The sequence below is a fragment of the Elaeis guineensis genome, chromosome 10 (assembly GCF_000442705.2).
Source record: "Elaeis guineensis isolate ETL-2024a chromosome 10, EG11, whole genome shotgun sequence".
In the NCBI taxonomy this organism is placed as follows: domain Eukaryota; kingdom Viridiplantae; phylum Streptophyta; class Magnoliopsida; order Arecales; family Arecaceae; genus Elaeis; species Elaeis guineensis.
Genome location: NC_026002.2, coordinates 25,918,950 through 25,941,529, shown reverse-complemented (window position 1 = coordinate 25,941,529; position 22,580 = coordinate 25,918,950). Strand labels below are relative to the sequence as shown.

General features: G+C 38.4%; 2 protein-coding genes and 1 long non-coding RNA gene across 3 annotated transcripts; 1 reads left to right on the top strand and 2 right to left on the bottom strand.

Moving 5' to 3' along the window:
* The first annotated feature begins 1,046 nt into the window (after positions 1-1,046).
* Positions 1,047-8,732, top strand: LOC109506772 (uncharacterized). Its single transcript, XR_002166306.2, has 3 exons — positions 1,047-1,147; positions 8,016-8,060; positions 8,138-8,732. It is a non-coding gene; the product is annotated as an uncharacterized lncRNA (long non-coding RNA).
* Positions 8,733-9,070: 338 nt separating this feature from the next.
* Positions 9,071-11,723, bottom strand: LOC105059988 (pentatricopeptide repeat-containing protein At2g01510, mitochondrial). Its single transcript, XM_010943530.2, has 2 exons — positions 9,999-11,723; positions 9,071-9,808 (listed from the first exon to the last, which is right to left on the bottom strand). The coding sequence occupies exons 1-2, from the start codon at positions 11,629-11,631 to the stop codon at positions 9,747-9,749; spliced, it is 1,695 nt and encodes a 564-aa protein (XP_010941832.2). The 5' UTR covers positions 11,632-11,723; the 3' UTR covers positions 9,071-9,746.
* A 2,767-nt stretch (positions 11,724-14,490) lies between these two features.
* Positions 14,491-16,750, bottom strand: LOC105059923 (uncharacterized). Its single transcript, XM_010943438.4, has one exon. The coding sequence runs from the start codon at positions 16,670-16,672 to the stop codon at positions 14,654-14,656; it is 2,019 nt and encodes a 672-aa protein (XP_010941740.1). The 5' UTR covers positions 16,673-16,750; the 3' UTR covers positions 14,491-14,653.
* Positions 16,751-22,580: the final 5,830 nt, after the last annotated feature.

The window sequence follows — 22,580 nt, the reverse complement described above, 5'->3', positions numbered from 1 at the left end:
TAGCCGAAATGTATATAACCCATCCATTATTTTTTTTGTTAAGAATCAGAGAAGCATGCTAAGCAATTTTAATCAAGAATCATTAGTGATACAAATGCAAACTTAAGAATTATTACTAATTACAGACTCTTTGCTTGAATCCACTGCTAAACCACTCTTACTTAATCCTTTTCATCTTTTTCAATTTTTTCGTTCTTCACCATGGAAGATCTAAGCACAACCAATGATGGCGAATATCCATTCAATTTGCTATTTGTCTCCCTCCAAACCTGCTTGCTCTTTGAATCCATCCCCTGAGGATTTTTCTTACCAGTCTTTAAAAAAAAAAAAAAAATCAAAGATCAAAGGATAGGAAACACATCGAATTCATTAACTAAATGAATATCTTACACGAGAAAACATAATCCACATAGAAAGCCTCATACAAATGTAAGAAGAAGAAAAAGCCTAATTTTTTACCATTCAATCTGCCCTTCCATATTGTTTTTAAGGATTATTAACTCTAGGGGCAGCAATGCTTAACTGTTTAGACCATTTAACTTGTTTCAACCCATTGTAAATCAGATTAGGTTATCTATTTGATAAAATAGTCAAAATTTTGGCCTAATCAATAAATAGATCAGATACAGATTGCAAATTTTTGACCTAACATATATCCAACCTCGGTCGATTGCCATCTCCAATAAAAAACTCCAGACTTTTATCTTGATTTCACTATTTATCTCAATCTTAGGCATGCTGGATGGCAACAAATTGAACTCCTAAAATGCCTGGAATATAACCTCAATCCATTTGGAACATAACCTGAATCCATTATAAAATTGGACCCCGCAACATTACCCTTCCTGTTGCAGTTCTAGACCTGCTAGAGCAGTCAAGCACCCAAGAAAATTTCTTTCCCTGACTAAAATTGTTCATGGGCCATACCTTTTTTTTTTCTTTCTTTTTTTTTTTAATGATACCATGGTAGATGCGGAGATGGGTTGTAGTTTTCGCGCGCTAAAAAGATTCAACTTCCTTCTTATGAATCTACCGTTGGATCATTCACAGGTTGCTTTCAGATCTGTGAAGGAGATGAACGAGGGAGTTCATTGTGCTTTGAGAGCTGTGCGGCAGGTGATCCAACGATGGATTCACGTGAAAGAGGGTGAATGCTTCTCTATGTGGGGCTAAACAGGGTCCAGTTTGACCCACAAATTGTCGGGTCCCATCACGTCAAACAGTTAACTCCAGTTTGGCTAACAAGCACTCAAAAGCCACCAAAATTTCATCGACATTTTTTAGATTAAAAAAATAAAAATAAATTATATTTATGGTCCTTAAACTAAATCGGAATGTTTTAAAAGGATCCTAAACTACTAAAAGTTAAAGTTTAATCACTAAATATCTGAACATTTTAATGTTGTCTTCAGACGTGATTTCGATAGATTTCTCTTATTGAAAGTTCAACATGACGATCATCAGTATTTATATAGCATTAAAATTTTAAAAAAATTATAGACATAGCAAAATCAATGATTATTTCTTCTTCCTCAATTTTATTTTATTTTTTTCTTCTCTAATTATCTTTCGATCTCTCTTCATTCTTTTTTCTTACTAAGAAAAATTAGTATTTAAAAATATAAAAGTTGGAATAGAAGAAGAAGACGATGAAATTGATGCCGACTCGATGGAAGGCGATGGGAGACAAGTGGAGGAGAAGAATCAAGTAAGGGAGGATGGGGTTACGAAGAGAAGGAGGCTTTCCTTCTTTTTTCTCTTTTTCTATTGGGATATTGAAGATGAAAAAAAAAGAGATAGCAGATGAGAGATTTAAGAAGAGGGTGGGTGGAGAGAGTTCGATAAGATGGAGTGATAAGAAATAAAGAAAAAATAATTGGTAAGATGGAGAATGGGGCCATGAAGGGAAGGGACATTTTTTCTTTCTCTTCTTTTTCTATTGGAATTTTGGGAATAAGAAGAAGAGAAATGAGAGACAAGAGATTCGGGGAGGGGGTGAGTGGGGAGAGTTTAGTAAGATAGAGTAGTGAGAGATAAAAAAGAAAGGGCTGCTATGAGGAGGCGGCAAAGGTCATGTAGGGAAAAGGGCTTTCCTCAATACAGATGGGAGTTGAGAGATCTAGAGAAAAAATGAAATTAGGCCATGATTGTAATATTTTTTCAAAATATTTTAAGTCATGTTAGCGTCAGTTGAGCTGTGATAACCCGGCCCGATGGGTCAAAAGCCCACTAAGCCCAAAAAAAAAAAAGAAAAAAAAAAGAAAACAGGGAGGAAGACTCCCGATCGGAGTCTTCCCCTTCTCCGGTTCCGATCAGGAATCGAAGTCCTAGGGCCATTAGAAGACCCTAGGACGAGCTCTATAAGAACCCCCCTCCTCTCCTCTAAGAGTAGACCCATCAATCACCGACGATTGCCGGAGTTCTTCTCCGATTTTTTCGATTGAAGCCGCGGCCCCTCGACTCGTGCTCACCGCGATTTCACGCCGGTGGGGGTCATCGGAGGCCGTGGTAAGTCCTTCCTCCTCTTCCTCTCTTCTCTCCCTTCTTTCCCATGCCTGTGGACACGACCGCCGGCGACAGAAGCCATCGGATTTCGTCGGAGAAGAAAGCCTTGTTCTTCTCTTCCTTTTTTCGATTTTTTATGGCACCGACGGTCACCGCCGACCGCCGGCTTCGGCCTCCGAGCACGGGAGGGTTGCCCCTTGCCGTCGGCCACCGCTGGGTGGGGAATGGCTGTGATCGGCCGGTCAAGGCACGGGGACCTCTAGGTCCCCTGTTTCGGCCAAAGAAGGCCACGGGAAAAAGAAAAGAAAAGAAGAAAAAAGAAAAGAAGAAGGAAAAAAAAGAAAAAGAAAGAAAAAAAAAAGAAAAAAGAAAAAAAGAAAAAAAAAAAGAAAAAGGAAAAAATATATAATAATAATAATAATAATAAATACATGTGAGAGAAAGTTTCTCTCATCTCTCTTTCTTAAGTCTTTCTCTCTCTAGAATTGGACTTTCTCCCTCTACCTTCTCTCTACATTTTCTCTCTCTAGATTTTCTTCCTATTTTCTCTCTTTAGACCTTTTATCTCTTTTTATGGATTTTGTCTTTCTCGAGTCATTCTCTCTCTCTAATTGCATCACAGATTCTAGGATAAACTTGAGATAAAAATATGATGACCTGAGATTGCTCCGAAATTCGTACAGTAGATTAGATCCTGATCCGATCCATATTCAAAATTGATAACATCGACCATGGTTAATTTATATTAAATCATCCTGATATAACCTCTGATGATCTCAATCATGATTGCCACTTTTGAAGGATACGAAGATTCTCTCTCACTTTCTCTCTCTACTTTCTCTCTCATGATTTATTTTCTCTCTCTAAGAAGGACTATAAATCTTGTACTGAGTCATGCCTTCATCTTTTAGGGGCTCATATTGACTTTAACAAGATCCAAAGTTGCTTTGATATCCGTGCTGTATGTCAACCTCATTTAATCATATCAAGGATCTTTTAAATTCATTATTAAAGAACCCTATTGATTGATCTTGACCTTAATTCAATCTGTGCTTCACGATTTCTTGATCAAGTCACTTAAATCTGACCCTCAGATCAGAGATCCTGAATTGCCCTGGTATCTGGATGGTCCGACACATCCGGTCAACAGTCTTCTTTTCTTATGATTTAATCTTATTATATTCATGAAATAGAAATTGATGATGATTTGATATTTTAAATAGGATTAGCTGATTCTTTTAACGAAGTCTGAAGATCTAAGATGAACGAGGTAAGTGGATCTTATGCTCTTTATTTATTTTTAAATGATCATGTTTTTTATGTAAAGAATTGCTATTGATGAAATCATAATTTTTCATAAAATAAGGATCGGCATATGTGATATGAAAAAGCATATTTTATTATGAGCATTGATTTCATGAATATGTCTTATGAAAATAGCATGATTATGAAGCATGAATTTCATTATTTTTCCATCTATGTATTTGTATGTTTTAAGAAAAAGATATAATGATTTCAAAGGCTCTCAGATAGCTATGAATGAATCCCTTCAGGAAGGTCGACATTCGGAGCTAGCATCCACACGAAACATGACCCTGCCAACGGGTATAAAGTTAGCACATGAATTAAGAACTCTGTCGATTAAGAAACATGGCCCTGTCACGGGTATAATAGTGACTTTAGCATGAATATCTGTGAGCAATATTTTTAAACATGACATGAATACATGATGAAAATGATTTACGATTCATGATTGTGAAATATACATGATTTATGCATGCATGATGAATTTATAACTTGTCTTGTTATATGCTCTATGAAATGCTTTATTTTGTATTACCTGTTATTTTCTAAATATTGCATTATCATGAAAAACTTATGTTTGATCCAATAAGGAAGCGCAAGTTTTATTTACTGGGCTAGTGTAGCTCATATTCTTTTTGTTTTCTTTTTGTTTGAACAGAGAAATAAGGTTAGGATCGGCAAAAGGAATCCAAGCTTGAAGATCGGCATAGCAGGCTGAAAAATTTGGCAACAGAAGTTTAATTTATTTTATAATCATAGATTTGTAGTTATTTATGAATGCTGAAATTCGGATTAGTACTTGCTTTTGGATTTAGATGCTCTGAACCAATATTGGTTCGATTATTTAATGAATAATAGAATTGAATCTTTTTATTTGATGGATTTTAGATGATTATGATGGATTGGCTTCGTATTATCGTGGGCTCCATCTCTCGATAGCATGGCCGTGTTATGTTCTGGATTTGGAGCGTGACATTTTATGGTATCAGAGCTTAGATTATAATCATTAGGGATTATGATATAAATGATATAAATGATTAGGATATGATAGAATAATATCAGAGCTTAGGTTTAAGATCATTGAGATTATAAAGTGATATCAAAACTTTATGTATGATCAATAGGATGTGATCGAGTGGAGTATAATGGATAATATCAAGAGCTTAAGATTATGATCATTAAGGATGTGATAGAATGATATAAAGTTTAGGTTATGATCACTATAGAATATGACTTAAGTGGTATTTGAGCTTAAGGTTATCATTATTCGGGATTGTGACTTTAGTGATATTTGAACTTGAGGCTACGATCATGAGAAACATGATAGATATAAAAAAAAAGAAGGATTCAATAATTTGATTTCGTATCAATAGGTATTATGAAATTTATGCATAAGTGGCATATGATGTCTATAATAGAATTGACGAGTTATATCTTAGATTTCAATTAGCAAGGTTGACCTGAGTACGAGAAGTGTTGACCCTAAAATGAAGTGGGAGGTATTGATATATTATGTTTGGTATATTTGATGACATTAAAATGCTAAACCTATATGGATAAAGGATATGATAACTTTGCTGATTTTGATGTTAATTTCTTTGCAAAGACAAGTTGGTTTGGAAGTTGTCAAATGATTGTAAGGTAAATCGAAGGTTAACTCAAATTAATTCTAGACATATTGGATTCTTGAGTGGTGAAGTTTATGTAATAAGTTCAAACATAGAAGGTGGATGAAGATTTAATTTTGATGTGCTATACCTAAGAGATAATAATGACAAAGAAATCTTAACTTTTATCCTAAATTGTATATAAAATCTGAAAGTTGGATCTATCTTTGATTGATTTAATATACAAAGATATTTTTATTTTTAATAAACTTAGATAATTTGGTAAGTTAAGATCAGAGTGCGCAGCAAAAGCGTGATGGTCTGAATTGATTAAAAATATTAATCCTTTAAATCAAAAGATCTAATATATCGCAGACTCAGCTTGCCATGTCTCCCAAACCTCATGATACTTTTTGCAGGTGATACTTTTAGAAAAATATGATCACCGAAGTGAAATTCTAATTCTCTTCTTTTTCTATCTGCCCAACTCTTCTGTCTATCCTGTGCTGCTTTGAGTCTTTCTTTGATCAAATAAATTTTCTCTTTAGCATCCTTTTATTATCAGTAAAATCCTTCCTTATTTATGTAAAGAATTGCTATTGATGAAATCATAATTTTTCATAAAATAAGGATCGGCATATGTGATATGAAAAAGCATATTTTATTATGAGCATTAATTTCATGAATATGTCTTATGAAAATAGCATGATTATGAAGCATGAATTTTATTATTTTTTCATCTATGTATTTGTATGTTTTAAGAAAAAGATATAATGATTTCAAAGGCTCTCGGATGGCTATGAATGAATCCCTTCAGGAAGGTCGACATCCGGAGCTAGTATCCACACGAAACATGACCCTGTCAGCGGATATAAAGTTAGCACATGAATTAAGAACTCTGTCGATTAAGAAACATGGCCCTGTCACGGGTATAATAGTGACCTTAGCATGAATATCTGTGAGCATTGTTTTCAAACATGACATGAATACATGATGAAAATGATTTACGATTCATGATTGTGAAATATACATGATTTATGCATGCATGATGAATTTATAACTTGTCTTGTTATATGCTCTATGAAATACTTTATTTTGTATTACCTGTTATTTTCTAAATATTGCATTATCATGAAAAACTTATGTTTGATCCAATAAGGAAGCGCAAGTTTTATTTACTAGGCTAGTGTAGCTCATATTCTTTTTGTTTTCTTTTTGTTTTTTTGGGTTTAGTGGGCTTTTGGCCCATCGGGCCGGGTTATCACATGAGCCATGCGAGCAAAGAGTAGTCTACGAGCAAAGAGTAGTTTACGTAAGCATCAGAGGTTGTCACATCAGACTTATGATGAAAGAAAATATTTGGAATCATGTTTGAAGGCAACATTAAACTGGTTCAGATGATTCAAAGACTAAATTTTAAGTTTTTATAATTTAGAGATCATTTAAAAAATTCAATTTAGTTCAAGGACTAAGAATATAATTTATTCAAAATATAAAATCTTGCAGATAAAACTGATATTATTCGGTATGGAAGGTTAAAAAAGTCGGAGAAGGTGCGATAAATTTAAATTTTGATGGATGTACAAGTAAGATATCTAAATATCGGCCAGAATAATATTGGTGTTAATTTACACAAATCAAAATAGAGAGAGTTTACATTTTGAATACCTTTTTTGGAAAATATTCATTGGGATTTATTGCTAAGTCTTACTCTTATCAATAATTTTTTATATCTAATAACTTGAAGATTTTGGTCAAACATTATCATTATTACAATTCTGATTATAGTAGCTGGGTTTGGAAAAAGGACATAATAGTTCTCAGATAGGTAGATGAGTCTCAATTTTAGCATTGTGGACTCGTTAGATTCATGGGAGGTGGAGGGAGAAAAGTATAATGGCGAAGAGTGGAAAAAATTCTTTTTCTTTGATTGGAGTTCTCAAAACATAGAAAAAAAAGATTTTTTCATGAGAAAAAATTCATGTAAGATATGGGTCTCTGGCTTTTCCATTAGATAAGAATTACAGACTTTTTTTTTCAAAAATATATTTTTAAACCATCAAAAAATCTACAATTGAAATACATATTTTTTTCATTACAACATCTCAAATCCTCATCCATCATGATCTACGGTCAAAAATTTTCTTAATAATTATAATTTTTTATTCATAAATAATTGTAATGTATAGAATAGGATAAGATTTTTTCTTATATTAAGAATATAACAGATATTTTATATAATTTTTTTAAAAAAATAGATGTTTAACTCCTCATAAGCTATTTTTTCATAATCAATCAAATATGTCAAAACTATTTTCTTAGACAATATATCCTTAGGAATCAACTTCTTAGAAATAGCATTTTAGAAGCGAAAAATTCTTCTCATGAATCAAGTGATCCCTGTATATTGTATTCTAGCCTGCAGTCTAAAGGGAGAGAGAATAGTTCTCTCTTTGAGTTCCATAAATTTTTTATAAAAAAATTATTTTATTGTCTCTGTGCAAAAATTATCATCCATAATTTTATTCTTCTTGCAATCTTTCTCTATTATTAGTACTTGTTTGCGGTGATCATGGACTACCCGTTCTTATTCTGCAGGTGTTCATGTCATTCTATTTACTCAGGCATTGGGTTTTATACATGGTATGTAATTTTTTATCAATATTTATCTTTCTTCTAAAAAATAGATTTTTATCTAGCACTAAACAGGATATTGTCAGCTCTGTGGATCTCTCTCGCTGCAGATTCCATGGTCGCATAGACCCCTAATCGTGAGCAAAAACAAATCGGTGATGAGGGACATTGGGCCAGGGACAATTGTCACGGTCCCATAATGGTTGATAAGAAAGTATCACATTTGTTTATAAGCCTCACCCAAACATAATTTAAGCTTTCCGAGTATGTGATAGTGTACTCTAACACTCTCTAATCATAAATCCAGCAGCAGCTCCACCAGCGGTAACAAATTTAACCATTCACAAGGAGAGTGGGCAGCCAAGATACCAATAAAGATGAACTGGCTTGGTTTAGAGAAGCAGTACCACCCCACTACCTCCGAAGTGAAAGCTCCTGTGATGGAAGAGCCTCCTGGTTTTCCACAGCAGTTTTGGTGGTTTTTGGAACAAATTTTTCACTAGAAGGCTTTTTATCCCAGAGCATTCGACAATATCCAACCGCTATAACAAAGAAGCCCTCAATGCATCATAGATGTTTTCTTCTCCAAAAGACAATTAAGCAGGCTAGAGATGCTGAGAAGTGTTTTTCTTTGACATAATAATAAGATTGCCCATATTTGCCGAGCCATCGGACGGGAAAGATCTTCGACATTCTGACAAAGATCAAATCAATAGAACTCGCTGAATAGATAAGTCATCTCCAAACAAGAGAGATGTTGCAAGGTAATTCAAATCTCAGGGACATTGGTGTTTTCTAAGCTTGCTTGAAATCAGGCTCGTCTTCATTAGTTCTGATGGTCCATAAGGAAACTAAATATTCCCATTAGTTATCTTCAATTCTTATTGACTCCCCAACATAATTGGTCAGCCTCTAGGGATAGCCATAGCAGAGATGTCTTCTACCATGTCACTAGGTAGAAGGAGATTAAGCTTCTCCATATTCCAATTACCATATTCAATAATGAAATAAACAAGAAGGAAGCTATCATAGAAAGTCCATATTAAGACTAATCGACCGTTGCACGAAGGGAGTATGAGATAACCAAGGATCATGAAATAAATTGACTGGGATGCCATTAGCTATTCGCCATATGAACTGGTCTTTTATAATGGCACCACCTTCACAAACTACTTTCCCAATTGGAGAAGCTCCCCTAGAAGGCATGTAGTTGTTCCAATAACCAGGGAAATGTGTGAATTTCGAGCGAATTAGTGTACTCCAAAGGGTGTTTGGTTGTATAATTAGGTGTCCAGCTGCCATTCCCATCATAGCCAGTCTTTGCAGTCCAAGTAATGTTACCCGAGTCCCCCCTTGGTCTTCTGTCAGCGGACTTTATCTTATGAAACAAGGTGTACTTGCAGTTTCCTGAGTAGGTCCATCATCCAACCAGAGAAAGGATCTGCAAGTCTTCTCAAGTGTATATAGGATCTTCATAGGAACAGAAAATTAGCCATAGAGAGTGATTTCATTTCCATCCATCAAGTTTGATTCTAAGCTTCCATTTCCATCCATCAAGTTTGGTTCTAAGCCTTTCCAACAAAGGGGTAAAGTCAGCTTCGTGCAATCTATGACCTGATAATAGAATGTCAAGGTAGGACCAGACACCAATCTTTGGTTGAACAGATAATTCGATACAGGAACTTCTTTGAATATCTATTGATGTTTTTGGTACCTGTCCTGCTCTAAGATAGCCGTGTTGAGTTGGGTCTCTCCTGCTGAAAAAATGCAACCATACAAAGCAAGGTTACCATCATTACTAGTCACTGCACTCAATTAGAGAGGTGATCTTTCTCAAACATAATTCATCAGTACAACATTCAATCAAAGATGCTCCATTTTCTCCTGAAAACTTTACTGCACTCCTCCCAAATATATCCAAGTAATGATCTAGCTCATGATACCTACCTGCTTTTATCAAGATATGAGCGATATTGCTTGCAAGAACCCCATCCTCTATTCTTAAACCTGAAATCTTATACTCTTCAAGCATAGCTAATGCGTGATTTAAAAGACCCGCTTTCAGATAACCCTCCATCAGCAGTGAATAAATTGAACTAGTCAGTTGAATCCCATGGCTTCTCATGTCAGAAAGATGACTTCTTGCTTCTTTAAGCTTGCCTGCTTTAACCAAAGCATTTATAAGAACACCATAACCTTCCACATTCACACAAACTCCACTCTCCAACCACCTATCAAACATCTTGGCTACTTTCTCAAAAAGCCCAAGTTCACCATACATGGACATCATATACAAGCATGCCTCCCCACTTAAAGCCCCTGCAACCTCCATTTCCTCCCAAGCCACCTCTGCCAGCCTCCTCAATCCTGCTTTTGAGTACACATAAATCATCGAAGCATACATGGAATCCAACATCTTATTCCCCTCCAAAGATTTAATCTCTCTAAATATCTTCTCAGCCTCTTCGATCAAACCAAGCTTTCCGCATCCATGAATGAGTGAAGCAGCATAAAATTCCGGCTCACAGACTGTTCTTAGAAGATCAAATGCTTCCATCACCATCTTCTTCTTCACCATTGCCTCTGCGAAAATGAAGAAGCTCTCCTTTTTCTTTATCATTCCCTCTCGAAGCAAAAAACCGGCTTCAGAAACCATTCCCTGCTTCAAGAAACCCTTCATCAGGTCCAAGCTCAAAGCTTCATCATGTCTAAAGGTGGCATTTTTCATCATTTCCTCCAAAACCACCCAAGAGAGCTTCATCCACCCAACTTGGCACAAAATCCCTAACAAATTCCGATAGATTTCCTCGTCAGCCAAAATTCCTCTCTCTCCCATCTCCAAGAACGCCTCCATTGCCACCTTCCCATCTCCAGTGACCATATACAGATTCATCAAGCTCGAATAGAACCCTAATGCAGGGCTATCAATCTCCGTCTTAGCTCTCTCTGAGACCTTAATCGCCTCATCGATGAGCCCATTCTCGGTCAGGATTGCGATCGCAATAGAGTATATCTCTGAACTGGGTCCGAGGACTTCGATCAATTGGTCGAGCAGGGAGCGTGCAAGATCGCATCTTTCGGGGAAGAGACCGGTGAAGAGGGAGCGGAAGTCGGCGGGGGAGAGGGCGACGCAGTGCTTTCTCATCTCGCCGAGATAGAACCGGATCCGGAAGGGATGGGGAGAGCGGGATCGGAGTTGCGTGCGGAGGAGGGCAGATAAGAGGGAGGAGTCGGGGTGGAAGTGGGGCCTCAAGGAGCGCAGGAAGCGGTAGAAATCGAATGCAAGGAGGGGATCGGCAGCCGCGGAGACAAGCGTGGCGGCGGCGCTGGCGGAGATGGTGGTCGGAGAGGTACGGAGGGCGTCAAGGGCGTGGGAGAGATTGGGGTCGTGTGCATTTTGGGAAGAGGGAGATAGAAGCTTTAGAAGTCGGCGGACGGCTTGCTGGCCCTTGCGGGGAGGAGAAGTGGCGGTGGCAGGGGTATTTTGGGAAGGGGAGGAGTCGGAGTAGAAAATGGGAAGAGGTGTAGATTGGGACGGAAATATCGGTCGGAGTCGACGAAGACGACGGCAGAGCAGCATATCTGTTACGAGATGTGCCTCCACAGCTTGCCCAATAAGAGCGGGCAGGACGCGGGCCTCGGTACGTAGAAAGATACTAGCCTGCGCTTCACTTTAGAATTTAAATCGATCCCCAGTGTCCACCAAACATTATTCCTTTTAACTAATCAAATGCCTTTTTTTCTATATATATATATATATATATATATATATATATATATATATTAAGCTATCCTGGGATAACCCCATCCCGATCCAGAGAGTTTTCTTCACGTGCTCTGCTATAAAAGATGCCTTCCAAATAGCTATCAAATTCATCTCGCAAAAGATATGCTTGATAATCAGTGCCATTGCATCCTCCCAGCAATCTCATGGCATCATACAAAAGGGATAGGAGCCTCCGACAAGAGTACATCTCTACAGCTAAATAATCAGCATTTGTCATACCGTACCAAACCATCGGTACACCCCATATCGTATCGGACCGGTAGAAAACTGGTATGATTCGACCGATAAATTCGGTACATCGGCGGTACGAAAGGAAAAAAAAGAAAAAGTGAGAAAGAGAGAGAGAGAAGGAGAGGGAGGGATGTGGGAGACGTTAGAGGCCGGCGGTGGCCCCGTATCGCTCGATAAGATTTTCAAAAGAGTGAGAAAGAGAGAGAGAATGCTCGAGGGGAGAGAGACCTACCGGATGGATGGTGCCTTCGTTGCGAGGCCCTCGGTGGTCGGCGAGCCGACGCCGACGGCCTGAGGACGGTCGAACGGACGGAGCCTCTCAGCGGCTCCACCCCTTCTTCTTTTTCGAAACAAACAGTCATCTGTTTTCATTTTTTTTTTGATTTTAAACTTATGAAGTTGGCAACTGGGTTACCGACTTAAGGGATTTTTTTAAAAAAAATAAAAATCATGAAGCCGGCAAACTATTTGCCGGCTTCACTTAAAACTATTTTTTTTTAAAAAACTCGCGAAACAGGAGCGACGCCCCTGTTTCATGCTCGCGGTGCTACTCGCGCGGACTGCGCCCTCCAGCGGCCACGACGGTCAACCGAAGGCCGTCCGGCAGCCCCGCCAGCTTCTTTCCCTCCCTCTTTTTCTTTCTTCCTCCTTCTCTCTCTATTTCTCTCTCTCTCTCTCTTTTTCTTCTTCCGATTCGGATCCGCTTGTCTTCATAGATTCGATATGGTACGAAACCATACCAAACTATATTGCCGGCCAGCCGATACGGCCGGCGGTACCAGTTCAGCATACCTTGCAAACAACCATCGTGATTGAGTCACCCTCTATCATGAGCTGGGTTGCGCCCAGAAATCACCTGACATAGATAATCTCTGCCCAAGCAGTGTGGAGCTCCGCCTTGGGGACTGAGGGTTCCCAAAGATGATGTTCCCCAACCACTACAAAAGTAAAGCTAGGCCCTCGAATGATAAAACCAACCCTATCATACCGCCTCTGACACTTCCATCAAAATTGACTTTCAGGTACATCGGAGGAGAGGCTCCCAAGATATGAACACCCTATGGGTTGCTGCATGAGTAAGGTGGGAGCTCGAGCTCTTCGAAGACTTGATCGTCACATCGATAATCTCCATTGCTATGATTGAGGCTCTCTCAAAGATCATCCTCGCCGAAGACGGTCTAGAGTCGAAGACAAGACTGTTCTTGACTAGCCAAATATGGAGAGTCAGGTAGGCCACACGAACTCCTACCACCCTAGTCTGGTCACCTTCAATGCTGCTCTGTGAAAACTCTAAAACCACCTGAGTGGGGTCTTCCGTCTGAACAACCCGCAAGTCCACCCCGACCAAGGACTATACCACTGTCATCCTTGGACATCTGAAGAGAGTATGCTCCATGGTCACCTCAGCTAGACAGCAGAGGCACTCTAACTGAATATCCATACCTCGGCCTCGTAGGAGGATTTTGGTCGGAAGCCGGAGCCAAGCCACCTTTCAGAGAAACAGACTCATCTTCGGATGCACTCTTATCCTCTAGATCTATCCAAACTCCTTGTATCTACTTACTTCGCTTCTGTAAATCTAATAGAGATCAACCATTACGATCCTCGAAATATAGGATCGGCCTCAAATCCTAACATCTGCTAAAGATACAAGTCGTAAGGGATAGCACCCAATCCCCCAGCTACCTACCAAATAGTCGATGCACTAATTACAAAAAAGAAAAAGAAAAAGAAAAAGAAAAAGAAAAAGCAATAAGGCCATCAATAACCATCTAATCTCTCTCTCTCTCTCTCTCTCTCTGTCTCTCTCACACACACACGCACACATATATATTAGGAGGATGGATTAAAGCAAGATTAAAGCACTCTGAAATGGTCCTAGTCTTCAGCACACACATCTCTGGGATTGAGAGGTTCAGGGGGCATCTCATCACCATTTCACAAACATTCATCCTAATTTTCTGGGCTCGAGAAGGATAAGGTGATGGGGGGAAACATTACATAATGTTTTGACTCAGGATAACAAGCTTAGTTACTTAAGCAAGGTGCATCGATGAATTAGAGAGTACTGCCAGTGGAAAATATATAGCTGCTGCACTGCTAATCCTAGATTCTAACATGGGCTCGAAACATTCTCATCTGTCTCTAATCTCTTCATAAGATAAGAGCGGACACAATCTGAAACAAAACTTCAGAAACAAAAGCGCAGTTCATAAATTTCTCTAAGCTGGTAGTGGAGGGAATCACGCATACTACTTGAAGGAAGGCATCAACTTGGATCATTTTCACCCCCTGGAGCATAAGCAATTGCTTGCCTGAGTGCTCTCAATCGAAGAAATATGATGGACTCAAATATTCACAGACAAGATTTTCACCTCTCTGAAACAAATAATTGGCATCACAGAAAAGAGACGGATAGGATGGATAGAAATCCAGGTCCTTGCAGATCAAAGCATAGGGTTTTACATTAGAGTGATGATCACCAAAACAAAGCAACTCAAAAGTTTTAATGTCACCTTCTTCAACGAAACATACAAATGAAAGCGTGGCTCCCAAACTGCAAGACCTTGGAACTGATAAAAAGTTAACACCCCTTGGCAGCATAGGCAAAGGAGATGGCAGCAAAAACAGTGGTTATAGCAGGATACAGCCATTTCCACATTCCTCCCTTCTGAGCCTCGGCCACCGCATGCTGCAAAACCACAAGCTCCCTGTTCATGTCCTCAATCTTCCCCACCCTGCTCTTGTAAGCCATCTTGATGGTCTCCAACTCCTTCACAAACGGTTGCATTTCCTCATCCTTCTCTTCCTTGATCCCAATGTCCCGAACAACGCCATTCTCTTTGACTTCAACTGATCCATGCATCATCTCTGTGGTACTCTTCAGAAGGCATAGAACCCTTTTCGAGTTCATATCCACAGCTTTGATCTTTCTCTCCATGTCCTCAAGACTCTCCCGAGTAGTTATCAGTTTCTTCTCGAACGAAGTGTTTTCATCCTTCAGGGCATCAGATTCCACCTTCCATCTCTCCTCCTTCAGAGCAAAGTCACTGAGTGCTCTCTGAAGCTGCTGCATGTCTTCTTCAACCTCATTATTCCTCTTCTTTAGCTCCTCAATTTGCACTCTCAGGCAATCCTCTTCCACCTTCTGAAGATCGAGGTCTCTCCGAGCAGAGTCCCTCTCAGCTAGCAATTGGGTATTTGTGCTGGTGTGCTTGCTGCACGAAACTTGCAGCTTGGAAATGGTTGATCGGAGCTTTTGCAACTCTTTCTGTACATCATTAATTTCAGACTCCTGCATAGCCTTCACTCCCTCAATTGCATCCTTCTCCCTTTCAATCTCCCCCATCGTCGTCCTCAAACTATCCAACTCCTTCTCAGACGACATCATCCGTTCCTCATAGTTGAGGAGCATGCCTTCCTTCTCCCTCTCCATAGCACCCAACTCTGCTTGAAGCCTCTCAAGCTCCTCTGTAACCTTTTCATTCCTCTTCTCCATCTCCGCAACTTTAAACCGCAGCCCTTTCTCTTCCTTCTTCAGCAATTCGATAGCCGACTTAGAGCTATTAACCTCAGCTTCCAGCCGATGATTGTTCTCAGAAAGGCACCGGAGATCTGGTTCCAAAGTCGATACCTTTGCGACAACAGCCTCCTTCTTGACAATTTCAGACCGCAGCTCCTCTATGACCTTCGCATTCCCCTTTTCCATCTCGGCAATCTCATTGCGCAGCCCTTCCTCTTCCTTCTTCATCAAATTAATGGCAGCCTTCAAACCATCAACTTCAGCTTCCAATCTTTGGTTGTTCTCGACCAGGCTCTGACGCTCTGCTCCCAAACCTGTTACCTTCACAGCAATCACTTCCCTCTCGGCCTTTACCAACTCCACCTCTTCTTGCTTAATCTTGATCACTTCTTCCATCCTCCTCTCACTACTCTCCACCAATTGCTGGTATTCTTTGAGGCTGGCTTCCATGGAAGCCTTCTCCTGGAGAAGAGAATGGATGACTTCTTCCCTCTTCTTCCCCTCTTCCACAAGTTCATTGCGCTCCAGCTCTAATTTCCCGACATTTGCTCCGATCTCAGCGATGCCAAGCTCCAGCCTTTGGACTTTGGCTTCCAGATCCCTCACCTCCTTCTCCTTCCGGTCAAAATGTATCAAGCTCGAATCTTTCTCTAAGAGGGCACAATCAAGAGCCTTCCTGACCTCATTCTTCTCTCCGACCGCCATCTCCAACCTCTTGCCGCCGCTCCTCAGCTCTTCCGCCATGGAGTGCACCCTCGCTTGCAGGGACCGGAGGTCCACCTCCACCTGCCCCGCCGCGAGCTCCCGATCCGCGAGGACGGAGGAGAGGACGAGGCGGCTGACGTCGCATTCGACGCCGGCGAGGAAGGCGTGGTCGTCAGCGAGGCCGTCGAGGCGGGACTGGAGGTGGTCCACTTGCTGCCGCCGCTCCATCGTCTCCTTGACGAGGAGGTGGTTGAGGAACTTGAGGCTCTCCATCTTGTCCGGCGAGACGTCTCGGCCCGAAGGCGGTGGTGGATGTGACAACTCCTTCTCCACCGCCGCCATCGCCGTCGCCGGAGACACCTTCTTCCGGGCCATCACGTTGGCTATATAACGAGACACTAGGGTTAGGGTTTTGGGGAAAGGGAGAAGGGAATGAATGCTAGGGTTTTAGAATATATATACATAAATAAAGGAAGGAATGGTGGCGGTTTGAAGGGGTTGCGGGGGTACCGAAATTCAAAATGGATCGCGGGGGAGCGGACAGGTGGGTATTTCGTCTTACTTTTCATCGGCGTTTGAGGCGCCGTCTCCTTGTTTCCCGGCCCATTTTTACTTTTTACCTTGTCTTTAAGTTAGGGATACGGATCGATATCAATATTTTCATATCCATATTTATTTTATTTTATAAATATTAATATAAATATATATTTATTAATTAAATAAAAATTATATTTATATTTAATTTAAATATATAAAAATATAAATATTAAAATATATAAATATAAACCGAATACTTAAATTTTATAATCAAAGAATCAAAAATATTATATTAAATTGACGATAAATCAAATTAATAGCATATTAATATAATTATATATATATTTTTTAAGTAATTTGATATTATAGAGAATTAAATATGATTACAAATAAAATCGGATATTCGGATATAGATCGAATAGTTGTCTATCTATATCGATATCCATATGGATACGAATATGAATATTAGTTGGACGCTCTAATTTTTGTCTATATCTGAATAGATTCAGATATTAAAATAGATTCGGATAGATATTATCTGATCCACTATCATCCCTATTTAGAGTAATTATTGGTTCAATTGATTTATTGGTGGATCAGTCCAACCACTAGAGAAATTATTAGTTAAAACAGTTCTATCATGTATATTTTGGCTCATCCAACAAAAAAATCAGCACGTCATCTCTAAAAAAAAGTAAACTTTGTTCATTTAAACCAACAAAAGCTGTAGCTCGTTAATCATGGTTAGTGAATTTTTTTTCATTCAAAATTTTCAAGCAAGGGTATATAACAATGAATATTTTTTTAATAATAGATGATGTAGTAACTTTTTATTGCATGATGCAAGGTACCCATAGGAAAATGTTTCTAATCAATAATTTATCCAATCACAATCACAACATGCACAAAGATAGATAAATGTGTTGGTGTTGCTTTGTGGTTGACTTGGGCCACCACTTCAACGGTGGATCCAATTAAAAATTATAGGTATCCTCAAGATACGAGGATTAATGGAATCACCCACTAGGTTTTTTATGTTTTTATTGATTTGAGTGTGTGTTTGGGGCTATTTTGTGAGAAAAATTATATCCTATACTATGTAGTAGTGTATCATACCAATCATCTCATCTTGTTCTTTTGATCCTATTTATCATGTGCTTGTCTTGGATTGTTATCTTGCTCAATTTATTTTGATTATTTTTATGATATATATCAGTATGATATATGGTATAGAATATAATTTTTTGCATTATAAGTGCATAAGGCATTGATTTTTTTTTTTCTATTTGGTAAATCATTTTAGTTTTACGATTTGGCCCATGTGACAAATGTAAGGCCCAATTGTGCACACTCCTGCTCTCACCTTCTTCCCCTCCAAATCTGTTCGCGTGCGTGTGCGACATGATGATTAAGAACGTACACTACTACATTAAAGGGAAGTGTGAAAGAAAGCTCTCCCTCTGGATATAAAAAGTACGCATCAGCTCCCGAGAGGAATGCATCAAAATTCACAAAAGAGCCGTGGTAACTAGATGGGCCACCAGGAAAAGATATTAAAGAAAAATTTTATTTCTATTATAATACAAAGTTCAGAAATTAGATGTCAACCCTTGCTTTATATTTTTTTAATACCATTTTATGTGTTTTTCACTCAATGGGGATTCGATTGTGGAACCGGTGGGTGCAATTTTCACCCTTGTACCCCTCCTTGGCTGCTGTACTTCAAGTTCATGGAGCTCTATCACCTTTCTGTCATGTTCATCATACATGCCAAGTCTAAGTTTTATATTCATAGATGGAGAGGAGGCTAGTTCCAACAATTCTAAGATAGTATTTAGTTAACTTGAGCCTCGCTCGTTAGGCCAAAAATTCATACAAAATCTATTTTGAAGAAATTATACTCTACACTATATGTACTACATCATCGGTGCACTGCAGGAGCAATCTTAGATGAGATGAAAGGGCATCAATCCGAGATGAATGGATGGTGTGATAATCCGGCCCAATTAACCTAAAGAAGTGATTGGGCCTAATCCATTTGACTAGCTTAGATTTGAGAAAACAGCCTAAAATTGGAAGAAAAAATAAAGTATATGATAGGAAGAAGACCCCTGATGTGATAATCCGGTCCAATTGGGCCCAAAACCAGCTCACAAAGCCCACTAGAGAAAAAAAAAAAAAACAAAGCAGGAAGACTCCCGATCGGAGTCTTCCTCTTCCTCGATCAAGAATCGGAGTCCTAGGGCCATTGAAAGACCCTAGGACGAGCTCTATAAGAACCCTTCCCCTCTCCTCTATGGGTAGACCCTGCAGCCACCGATGATTGCTGGAGATTTTTCTCCGATTTTTTCGTTTGAAGCCGCGACTCCTCGACCTGTGTTCGCCGCGATTTCACGCCGGTGGGGGTCACCGGAGGTTGTGGTAAGGTCCCCTTCCTCTTCCTCTATTCTCTCCCTTCTTTCCCGTGCCTGTGAGCACGATGGCCAGCGACGGATGTCGCCGGATTTAATTGGAAAGGAAAACCCCCTGTTCACGCTGCCTCTTTCCTCTGATTTTTCGGCGCCGACGGTCATGCCGACCGCCGGCTCTGGCCTCTCCGAGCCCGGGAGAGTCGTCCGTTGCCGTCGGCCACCACCGGGCAAGATATGGCTGGGACCGGCCGGTCAAGGCACGGGGACCTCTAGGTCCCCTGTTTCGGCCCAATGAAAGCCCGGGAAGAAGAAGAAAAGAAAAGAAAAAGAAAAAAGAAAAGAAAAAGAAAAGAAAAAGGAAAAAGAAAAGAAAAAAAAAAGAAAAGAAAAGAAAAATATAATAATAAGAAAAGAGAAAATTTTCCTGTCTTCCCTCTTTCTCTCTCTTTCTCTCTCTATTGTCTCTCTCTAAAAAGAAAAAGAAAAGGAAAAAAAAGAAGAAAAAGAAAAAAGAAAAAAAAATATATAAAATATATATATGTATATATATATATATGTGAGAGAAAGTTTCTCTCATCCCTCTCTAAAGTCTTTCTCTCTCTAAAATTGGATTCGTTCTCTCTCTACTTTCTCTCTCTAAAAAAAAAAAAAAATCCTATGAATCCCTTATTAGGCTATCTTCTTCACTTTTAGGGACCTATGACCTTAAATCGGGTTAAAGCCGAAGGGAGAGATTTATTGGACTGATCATCAAATCGGCCATTTCTTTATATTATGTAATTTTATTAAAAATATGAAATTTATTAATGATTTAATATTTTAAATAGGACTGTCTGATTCTTTTAAGGAAGATTAAAAGGTCCTGGACGAACGAGGTAAGTAGATCTTATGCTCCTTATTTATTTTTAAATGATCATATTTTTATGTAAAGAATTGCTATTGATAAAATCATAAAATAAGGATCGGCATATGTGATATGAAAAAGCATATTTTATTATGAGTATTGATTTCATGAATATGTCTTATGAAAATAGTATGATTATGAAGTATGAATTTGATTGTTTTTCCATCTATGTATATGTATGCTTTAAGAAAAAGATATAATGATTTCAAAAGCTCTCAGATGGCTATGAATGAATCCCTTCAGGAAGGTCGACATCCGGAGCTAGCATCCACACGAAACATGGCCCTGCCAGCGGGTATAAAGTTGGCACATGAATTAAGAACTCTGTCGATTAAGAAACATGGCCCTGTCACGGGTATAATAGTGACCTTAGCACGAATATCTGTGAGCAATATTTTGAAACATGACATGAATACATTATGAAAATGATTTACGATTCATGATTATGAAATATACATGATTTATGCATGCATGATGAGTTTATAAATTATTTTATTATATGCTCTATGAAATGCTTTATTTTGTATTATCTGTTATTTTTTAAATATTACATTATCATGAAAAATTTATGCTTGATCCGATAAGGAAGTGCAAGTTCTACTTACTGGGCTAGTGTAGCTCATATTCTTTTTGTTTTCTTTTTGTTTGAACAGAGAAATAAGGTTAGGATCGGCAAAAGGAATCCAAGCTTGAAGATCGGCATAGCAAGCTGAAAAATTAGGCAACAGAAGTTTAATTTATTTATAATCATGAATTTGTAGTTATTTATGAATGTTGAGATTCGGGTTAGTACTTGTTTTTGGATTTTGATGCTCTGAATCAATATTGGTTCGATTATTTGATGAATAATAGAATTGAATCTTTTTATTTGATGGATTTTAGATGATTATGATGAATTGGCTTCGTGTTATCGTGGGTTCCATCCCTCGGTTGCATGGTCGTATTATGTCCCGGATTTGGGACGTGACATTTTATGGTATCAGAGCTTAGGTTATAATCTTTGGGGATTATGATATAAATAATATAAATGATTAGGATATGATAGATTAATATCAGAGTTTAGGTTTAAGATCATTGAGATTATAAAGTAATATCAAAATTTTCTGTATGACCAATAGGATGTGATCGAGTGGAGTATAATGGATAACATCAGAGCTTAAGATTATGATCATTAAGGACGTGATAGAATGATATAAAGTTTAGGTTATGATCACTAGAGAATATGACTTAAGTGGTATTTGAACTTAAGGTTATCATTATTCGGGATTGTGACTTTAGTGATATTTGAATTTGAGGCTAAGATCATGAGGAACATGATAGATATAAAAGAAAGGATTCAATAATTTGATTTCGAATCAATAGGTATTATGATGAAATTTATGCATAAGTGGCATATGATGTCTATAATAGAATTGATGAGTTATATCTTAGATTTCAATTAGCAAGGTTGATCTGAGTATGAGAAGTGTTGACCCTAGAATGAAGTGGAAGGTATTGATATATTATGTTAGGTATATTTGATGATATTAGAATGCTAAACCTATATGGATAAAGGACATGATAACTTTGCTGATTTTGATGTTAATTTTTTTGCAAAGAAAAGTTGGTTTGGAAGTTGTCTAAATGATTGTAAGGTAACTCGAAGGTTAACTCAAATTAATTCTAGACATATTGGATTCTTGAGGAGTGATGAAGCTTATGTAATAAGTTCAAACATAGAAGGTGGATGAAGATTTAATTTTGAGGTGCTATGTCTAAGAGATAGTAATAACAAGAAAATCTTAAATTTTATCCTAAATTATATATGAAATCTGAAAGTTGAATCTATCTTTGGTTGATTTAATATACAAAGATATTTTTATTTTTTTTATAGATTTAGATAACTTGGTAAATTGAGATCAGAGTGCACAGCAAAAGCGTGGTGGTCTGAATTGATTAGAAATATTAATACTTTAAAGCAAAAGATATTATGAAATACGTAGTTGTAAATAAGAAAGGATTTTACTGATAATAAATGGACGCTAGAAAAAAAAAATTTTTTTTTTCTCCGAATTATTGATCGAAAAGAGCAAGTTCTAAGACGGCGTATCATACCGTATGTAAAGATTCATTGGAGTAATCATGAAGAGAAAGAGGCTACTTGGGAGCTTGAAGACGATATGAAGACGAGATATCTACACTTATTTGAAAATGAAGGTATGTTAAATTTCGAGGATGAAATTTTTTTTTAAGGGGGATAGAATGTGATAATCCGACCCAATTGGACCCAAAACCAGCTCACAAAGCCCACCAGAGAAAAAAAAAAAGAAAAACAGAGCAGGAAGACTCCCGATCGGAGTCTTCCTCTTCCCCGATCAAGAATCGGAGTCCTAGGGCCATTGAAAGACCCTAGGATGAGCTCTATAAGAACCCTTCCCCTCTCCTCATGGGT

What these genes read in the sequence shown, in the direction of transcription:
- LOC105059923 (XM_010943438.4), bottom strand. Translation starts at nt 16,672, where the DNA reads ATGGCCCGGAAGAAGGTGTCTCCGGCGACGGCGATGGCGGCGGTGGAG.
- LOC105059988 (XM_010943530.2), bottom strand. Translation starts at nt 11,631, where the DNA reads ATGCTGCTCTGCCGTCGTCTTCGTCGACTCCGACCGATATTTCCGTCC. An exon ending in TCATATCTTGATAAAAGCAG is followed by an intron (nt 9,809 to 9,998) that starts GTAGGTATCATG and finishes GCATTTTTTCAG; the next exon opens with CAGGAGAGACCCAACTCAAC.